The 9429-nt window shown below is 39.2% G+C and overlaps 1 protein-coding gene across 1 annotated transcript; it reads left to right on the forward strand.

Moving 5' to 3' along the window:
- The first annotated feature begins 209 nt into the window (after positions 1-209).
- Positions 210-1148, forward strand: LOC113906013 (olfactory receptor 9G4-like). The gene has a single exon (XM_027564039.1). It carries the CDS (start codon positions 210-212, stop codon positions 1146-1148), a length of 939 nt encoding a protein of 312 aa, XP_027419840.1.
- Positions 1149-9429: the final 8281 nt, after the last annotated feature.

Genomic DNA, 9429 nt, shown 5'->3' on the forward strand with positions numbered 1-9429 from the left:
GCAAGTGAAAGCCTTAATTCTAAAATCAGTTATTTTCCCCAATTCTAGTGGTCTTCCCAAGTGACAGACTGAAGATGCGGTATTTTACTGACAGTGTAAGGGATTAATACACCTCCTAGCAGTTGTTAATTGATACCTCTATTTCTTTATTCCAAAAGAAAAATCAGCAATTTTTTCTCGTTATCTTATCAAGCTTTCTCCTAGTGGACATGGATGTTGGAAATCACACCATCCTGACTGAATTCATCTTACTGGGTCTCTCAACAGACCTCCAGTGGCAACTAATACTATTTGGAGTATTTCTGACTGTCTATTTGGTAACCTTGTCAGGGAACATGACCTTGGTTATCTTAATTCGTATTGATTCCCACCTGCACACACCTATGTATTTTTTCATTGGCAATCTGTCTTTCTTGGATTTCTGGTACACCTCGGTGTACACTCCCAGAATCCTGGCTACTTGTATTTCAGAAGACAAGCGCTTTTCCTTGGCTGAATGTGGAGCCCAGCTATTCTTTTCTTGTGTCGTGGCCTACACTGAGTGTTTTCTCCTAGCAGCCATGGCATATGACCGCCACATGGCGATCTGTAACCCGCTACTTTATTCAAGTTCTATGTCTCATTCTCTCTGTACCAGACTTGTTGCTGGCTCCTATATAGGAGGGTTCTTGAATGCCATAGCACATACTGCCAACACTTTTCGCCTAAGTTTCTGTGGCAAAAATATCATCGACCACTTCTTCTGTGATGCTCCACCACTGGTGAAGATGTCATGTACAGACACCAAGATCTATGAGGAGGTCATCTTGGGTCTCGTGGGTTTCACGGTCCTCTCGAGCATTCTTGTCATAATCATTTCCTATTTCCGCATCCTTCTTGCTATTCTGAGGATCCGCACGGCTTCAGGAAGGCGCAAAGCCTTCTCCACCTGTGCCTCACACCTGGTCTCGGTCACGCTCTTCTATGGATCCTTGCTCTTCATGTACTCAAGGCCGAGCTCCACCTACTCCCTGAAGAGAGACAAAGTGGCTGCCCTGTTCTACACTGTGGTCAACCCACTGCTCAACCCTCTCATCTATAGCCTGAGAAACAAAGACGTCAAAGAGGCCTTCTGGAAAGCGGCAAAGACCATAAGACCTCAGAGATGATGGTGATCTTTTTTGCAGAATGTTCTCATTGCATTTCCTAGGTTATTGGCTTATTAACACATTTGTAAACATTACCATATTTCAAGTAAATGCAGCATGTTATACTTAAAAGAAGAAACACAGATTAAACCATGTTGTTGTTGTTACTCCCTTTTTGTGATTAAACTATTTTAAACATACAATATTAGTGTGTTTGATGTTTTAAGATACTGTAGTATGCTTGATTCTGTAGTTGTGATTTAGATGCTTAGTCATGCTGGACTGTTGCAACTCCATGAACTGTAGCCTATCAGGCTCCTCTGTCTTTGAGTTTCTCCAGACAAGAAGGTTAAAGTGGTTTACCATTTCTTTCTGCAGGGGATCTTCCTGACTCAGGCATCAGACCCGTGTCTCCTAAACTGCAAGTGGATTCTTTACCACTGAGCCACGATGGGAAACTTACTATGCTTCTTAGCAATACTATATTTTCCATAGCATTTGTCTGCCTGATTATCTTTGGAAAGTCTTAGAGATAGAAAGGAACTTGATAGATTTTTGTATAAAGTTTGATTTTGAATCGTAGTGCACAAACTTCATTCTGTGGGGAAAATATTTGGAGTGGCTAAATTTTTGGAAATTGACTCAAGATTTTATACATGTTTATTTTAGGAAGTAATTCCACCATATTTATTCAAGAGTTCTAAGTGAGTACATAGAAAATATCATTGTAAATTTATGTTTTTGTAAAATTGATGTATTCTACATTAATTTAATATAGGGTCAAATATTTGGCAAAATATTAAATTGATGTAGACAAAATGCTAGGTCCACGAATCAAGGCAAATTGGAAGTGGTCAAACAGGAGATGACAAAAGTGATCATCGACATTTTAGGAATCAGTGAGCTAAAATGGACTGGAATGGGTGAATTTAACTCAGATGACCATTATCTACTACTGTGGCCACGAATCCCTTAGAAGAAATGGAGTAGACATCATAGTCAACAAAAGAGCCTGAAATGCAGTATTTGTATTCAATTTCAAAAATGACAGAATGATCTCTGTTTTTTTCCAAGGCAAACCATTCAATATCACAGTAATCCAAGTCTATGCCCTGACCAGTAATGCTAAAGAAGCTGAAGTTGAATGGTTCTACGAATATCTAGAAGATGTTCTAGAAATAACACCCCAAAAAGATGTCCTTTTCATTTTAGGGAAGTGGAACACAAAAGTAGGAAGTCAAGAAATACCTAGAGTAGCAAGCAAATTTGGCCTTGGAGTACAGAATGAAGCAGGCAAAGGCTAATAGAGTTTTCCCAAGAGAACGCACTGGTCATAGCAAACACCCTCTTCCAACAACACAAGAGAAAACTCTACACATGGACATCACCATATGATCAATACCAAAATCAGACTGATTATATTATTTGCAGTCAAAGAGGGAGAAGCTTTATACAGTCCACAAAACAAGACTGGGAGCTGACTGTGGCTCAGATCATGAACTCCTTATTGCCAAATTCAGACTTAAATTGAAGAAAGTTAAGGAAAACAACTAGACCATTCAGGTCTGACCTAAATCAAACCCCTTATGATTATGCAGTGACAGTGCAAAATAGATTGAAGGGATTAGATCTGATGGACAGAGTGCCTGAAGAACTATGGATGGAGATTCGTGACATTGTACAGGAGGCAGTGATCAAGACCACCCCCAAGAAAAAGAAATGCACAAAAGCAAAATGGTTGTCTGACGAGGCCTTACAAATAACTGAGAAAAGAAGAGAAGCTAAAGGCAAAGGAGAAAAGGAAAGATTTGCCCATTTGAATGCAGAGTTCCAAAGAATAGCAAGGAGAGATAAGAAAGCCTTCCTCAGTGATAGATGCAGAGAAATAGAGGAAAATAATAAAATGGGAAAGACTAGAATGCCTTTCTCAGAATCATTTCAATCAGTTTCTGCACCCCCAGATTGTAGATTCCTACAATCCCTTAGGATTTGATGGCAATTAAATAAAACTGTGTTTTGAGAAATTGGGAATTAGTAAGATGGAAAAGCGGAGAAGGCAATGGCACCCCACTCCAGTATTCTTGCCTGAAAAATCCCATGGACGGAGGAGCCTGGTAGGCTGCAGTCCATGGGGTCGCGAAGAGTTGGACACGACTGAACGACTTCGCTTTCACTTTTCACTTTCATGCTTTGGAGAAGGAAATGGCAACCCACTCCAATGTTCTTGCCTGGAGAATCCCAGGGACGGGGGAGCCTGGTGGGCTGCCTTCTCTGAGGTTGCACAGAATCGGACACGACTGAAACGACTTAGCAGCAGCAGCAGCAAGATGGAAAAGGGGACGACAGAGGATGAGATGGTTGGATGGCATCACCGACTGGATGAGTTTTACATAGAGTTTGAGCAAGCTCCAGGAGTTGGTGATAGATACAGAAGCCTGGTGTGCTGCAGTCCACGGAGTCACAAAGAGTTGGACATGACTGAGTGACTGAACTGAAGATGGAGAAATTTATTTTTGAGACTAAGTTTTCCTAGTGAGAATTTTCATTCTCATTTTTCTTTAGTTATGTAGAAGCCAAATTAAACTTATGTGTATACATATGCATACCATATATATATATATATATATATATATATATATATGTTCAGAACATGCATATATATGCATATGTTATTCAAATCATGTGCACATTAAAGTCACATGTTGATTAACATTATTTTTTAAACATTTTAATTTATCTATTTTTAGTTGAGGGAGAGTTTCTTTCCAGTATTGTGCTGGTTTCTGCCATACAGCAATATGAATCAGCCATAGGTATATATGTATATGTGTCTCTCTCTCCTGAACCTCCCTTCCAATTCCCACCTGATCCCACATCTCTAGGTTTGTCACAGAGCCCCAGTTTGGGCTCCCTGAGTCTTACAGCACATTCTGTTCTACATATGATAATGTACGTGTTCCTGTGCTACTCTTTCCATTCGTCCCATGGTCTCCTTCCACGCCTTCTATCCCAAGTCTGTTCTCCATGTCTTTGTCTCTATTGCTGCCTTTGTTACATGTTGAATACATTTCCTCTGTTCTTCCAAATCCATGCTCCATCGTTTTAATCTCATTTCTTCTACAGGATGCTCAGCTGTACTAACTGCATCAGTCAGCTCATTTGTTCTCTGCATACTTAGTGTGTTTAGAACATACCAGTGGTTGTGACTAGACGGGAAGAGAGTAGGGTCAGAGTATTTTTTCCCAGCCTTCTTTCTTGCAAAATGTCATAGCTGGCTTCATCCCTGGACCTAAACCATAGATCCTGATGGATGGCCCATTTCAAAGCTTCCCGTTCAGTGCTCATAACCTCTTTCTTTTCTTATACTGATTCCTCTAGGAACAGAGGAGGTAACAGCTCTCAGAAGTTATTAGTTCTAGATTTATCACACTAGTCTGGAAATTCTGCAAGCCTTAGATATCCCTTTGTATTTAGTTCAGTTCAGTTGCTCAGTCGTGTCTGACTCTTTGCAACCCCAGGAACTGCAGCACACCAGGCCTCCCTGTCCATTACCAACTCATGAAGTTCACTCAAACTCATGTCCATTGAGTCGGTGATGCCATCCAGCCATCTCATCCTCTGTTGTCCTCTTCTCCTTCTGCCCCCAATCCCTCCCAGCATCAGGGTCTTTTCCAATGAGTCAACCTTTGCATGAAGTGGCCAAAGTACTGGAGTTTCAGCTTTAGAATTATTCCTTCCAAAGAACACCCAGGGCTGATCTCCTTTAGAATGGACTGGTTGGATCTCCCTGCAGTCCAAGGGACTCTCAAGAGTCTTCTCCAACACCAGAGTTCAAAAGAATCAATTCTTTGGTGCTCAGCTTTCTTCACAGTCCAACTCTCACATCCATACATGACTACTGGAAAAACCATAGCATTGACTAGACGGACCTTTGTTGGCAAAGTAATGTCCCTGCTTTTGAATACTTTGTATTAATACCTTTATTAAACCCTCACCGAATTAACCAGTTTGTGTGGCCTTCTGCTACTTGCCAGGTTCATAACTGATATTGGTGTTAGAGCAGTCTCAGGAGACAAACATTCAAATATAATTGAATTGTTCACTTATTTGAAGATTAGACATTTAAACTCATCCTGGTGGGAAATGGCACAGTGATAATATATAGCATCTTGGAGTGGCTTACCGCGCCCTTCTCCAGTGGATCTTACTGACCCAGGGATCAAACCCATGTCTCTTATGTCTCCTGCACTGGCAGGTGGGTTCTTTTCCACTAGCCCACCTGAGATGCTCCTGTAGTAGTATCAGACTTACTTAAATGATCACCAGTGGCATCGTGGAGTGAAAGCTAGGTGGAAACAAAGCACCAAGGGATCGCTTCCTGTAGCAGAGAAGCATGCAGATGGAGATTATAAACATCATGGTGGGAGTTGGCTTCTGCTGCAGTTTAAACCCGAGACTAACCAACTGATAAAACAAACAGGTGGCATCAAGCTTAAACTATGTATTTGAAGAAGTCTCTCACTTCCTCTGGTCCTTGGGAAACTATATTTGAGGACAGATGCTATGACCCTATTGTAGCAGTGCAGAGTTACCTCCCTAAATAAACTTGTTTGGTATTTAAGGAAAGATAAGAATATGATTAAAGTAAAGAAAGTAGGGAAAATCACTAGACCATTCAGGTATGACCTAAATCAAATCCCTTATGATTATACAGTGGAAGTGAGAAAAAGATTTAAGGGCCTAGATCTGATAGATAGAGTGCCTGATGAACTATGGAATGAGATTCATGATGTTGTACAGGAGACAGGGATCAAGACCATCCCCATGGGAAAGAAATGCAAAAAAGCAAAATGGGTGTCTGTGGAGGCCTTAAAATAGCTGTGAAAAGAAGAGAAGCAAAAAGCAAAGGAGGCAGTCCTAAGGGGAAAGTTCATAGCAATACAGGCCTACCTCAAGAAACAAGAAAAAGTCAAATAAATAACTTAACTCTACACCTAAAGCAACTAGAAAAGGAAGAAACGAAGAACCCCAGGGTTAGTAGAAGGAAAGAAATCTTAAAAATTAGGGCAGAAATAAATGCAAAAGAAATCATAGCAAAAATCAACAAAGCCAAAAGCTGGTTCTTTGAAAGGATAAATAAAATTGACAAACCATTATCCAGACTCATCAAGAAACAAAGGGAGAAAAATCAAATCAATAAAATTAGAAATGAAAATGGAGAGATCACAACAGACAACACAGAAATACAAAGGATCATAAGAGACTACTATCAGCAATTATATGGCAATAAAATGGACAACATGGAAGAAATGGACAAATTCTTAGAAAAGTACAACTTTCCAAAACGGGACCAGGAAGAAATAGAAAATCCTAACAGACCCATCACAAGCACGGAAATTGAAACTGTAATCAGAAATCTTCCAGCAAACAAAAGCCCAGGTCCAGACGGCTTCACAGCTGAATTCTACAAAAATTTAGAGAAGAGCTAATACTTATCCTACTCAAAACCTTCCAGAAAATATCAGAGGATGGTAAACTTCCAAACTCATTCTATGAGGCCACCATCACCCTAATACCAAATCCTGACAAAGATGCCACAAAAAAAGAAAACTACAGGCCAATATCACTGAAGAACATAGATGCAAAAATCCTTAAAAAATTCTACAATCAGAATCCAACAACACATTAAAATGATCATACACCATGACCAATGGGCTTTATCCCAGACAAGCAAGGATTCTTCAATATCCGCTAATCAATCAATGTAATACACCACATTAACAAATTGAAAAATAAAAACCATATGATTATCTCAATAGATGCAGAGAAGCCTTTGACAAAATTCAACATCCATGTATGATAAAAACTCTCCAAAAAGCAGGAATAGAAGGAACATACCTCAACATAATAAAAGCTATATATGACAAATCCACAGCAAACATTATCCTCAATGGTGAAAAATTGAAAGCATTCCCTCTAAAGTCAGGAACAAGACAAGGGTGCCCACTTTCACCACTACTAGTCAACATAGTTTTGGAAGTTTTGGCCACAGCAATCAGAGCAGAAAAAGAAATAAAAGGAATCCAAATGGGAAAAGAAGAAGTAAAAGTCTCACTGTTTGCAGATGACATGATCCTCTACATAGAAAACCCTAAAGACTCCACCAGAAAATTACTAGAACTAATCAATGAATATAGTAAAATTTCAGGATATAAAACCAACACACAGAAATCCCTTGCATTCCTATACACTAATAATGAGAAAATAGAAAGAGAAATTAAGGAAACAATTCCATTCACCATTGCAGCGAGAAGAATAAAGTACTTAGGAATATATATACCTAAAGAAACTAAAGACCTATATATAGAAAACTATAAAACACTGGTGAAAGAAATCAAAGAGGACACTAATAGATGGAGAAATATACCATGTTCATGGATTGAAAGAATCAATATAGTGAAAATGAGTATACTACCCAAAGCAATTTATAGATTCAATGCAATCCCTATCAAGCTACCAATGGTATTCTTCACAGAGCTAGAACAAATAATTTCACAGTTTATGTGAAAATACAAAAAACCTCGAATAGCCAAAGCAATCTTGAGAAAGAAAAATGGAACTGGAGGAATCAACCTGCCCGACTTCAGGCTCTACTACAAAGCCACAGTCATCAAGACAGTATGGTACTGGCACAAAGACAGAAATATAGATCAATGGAACAAAATAGAAAGCCCAGAGATAAATCCATGCACATATGGACACCTTATCTTTGACAAAGGAGGCAAGAATATACAATGGATTAAAGACAATCTCTTTAACAAGTGGTGCTGGGAAAACTGGTCAACCACATGTAAAAGAATGAAACTAGAACACTTTCTAACACCATACACAAAAATAAACTCAAAATGGATTAAAGATCTCAACGTAAGATCAGAAACTATAAAACTCCTAGAAGAGAACATAGGCAAAACACTCTCTGACATACATCACAGCAGGATCCTCTATGACCCACCTCCCAGAATATTGGAAATAAAAGGAAAAATAAACAAATGGGACCTAATGAAACTTAAAAGCTTCTGCACAACTAAGGAAACTATAAGCAAGGTGAAAAGACAGACTTCAGAATTCGAGAAATAATAGCAAATGAAGCAACTGACAAACAACTAATCTCAAAAATATACAAGCAATTCCTACAGCTCAATTCCAGAAAAATAAATGACCCAATCAAAAAATGGGGCAAAGAACTAAATAGACATTTCTCCAAAGAAGACATACAGATGGCTAAAAAACACATGAAAAGATGCTCAACTTCACTCATTATCAGAGAAATGCAAATCAAAACCACAATGAAGTACCATTTCATGCCAGTCAGAATGGCTGAGATCCAAAAGTCTATAAGCAATAAATGCTGGAGAGGGTGTGGAGAAAAGGGAACCCTCTTACACTGTTGGTGGGAATGCAAACTAGTACAGCCACTATGGAGAACAGTGTGGAGGTTCCTTTAAAAACTGGAAATAGAACTGTCTTATGATCCAGCAATCCCACTGCTGGGCATACACAATGAGGAAACCAGAAGGGAAAGAGACACGTGTACCCCAATGTTCATCGCAGCACTGTTTATAATAGCCAGGACATGGAAGCAACCTAGATGTCCATCAGCAGATGAATGGATAAGAAAGCAGTGGTACATATCCACAATGGAGTATTACTCAGCCATTAAAAAGAATGCATTTGAATCAGTTCTAATGAGGTGGATGAAACTGCAGTCTATTATACAGAGTGAAGTAAGCCAGAAAGAAAAACACCAACACAGTATACTAATGCATATATATGGAATTTAGAAAGATGGTAACAAAAACCCTGTATACGAGACAGCAAAAGAGACACTGATGTATAGAACAGTCTTTTGGACTCTGTGGGAGTGGGAGAGGATGGGTGATTTGGGAGAATGGCATTGAAACATGTATAATATCATATAGGAAATGAGTCACCAGTCCAGGTTTGATGCATGATACTGGATGCTTGGGGCTGGTGCAGTGGGAAGACCCAGAGGGATGTTATGGGGAGGGAGGAGGGAGAAGGGTTCAGGATGGGGAACACATGTATACCTGTGGCAGATTCATTTTGATATATGGCAAAACCAATACAATATTGTAAATTTAAAGAATAAAATGAAATTAAAAATAAAAAAGCAAAGGAAACATATAAGCATCTGAATGTATAGTTCCAAAAAATAGCAAGAAGAGATAAGAAAGCCTTCCTCAGTGATCAATGCAAAGAAATAGAGGAAAACAACAGAATG

This window comes from Bos indicus x Bos taurus, chromosome 15, assembly GCF_003369695.1.
Source record: "Bos indicus x Bos taurus breed Angus x Brahman F1 hybrid chromosome 15, Bos_hybrid_MaternalHap_v2.0, whole genome shotgun sequence".
Taxonomy (NCBI): Eukaryota; Metazoa; Chordata; class Mammalia; order Artiodactyla; family Bovidae; genus Bos; species Bos indicus x Bos taurus.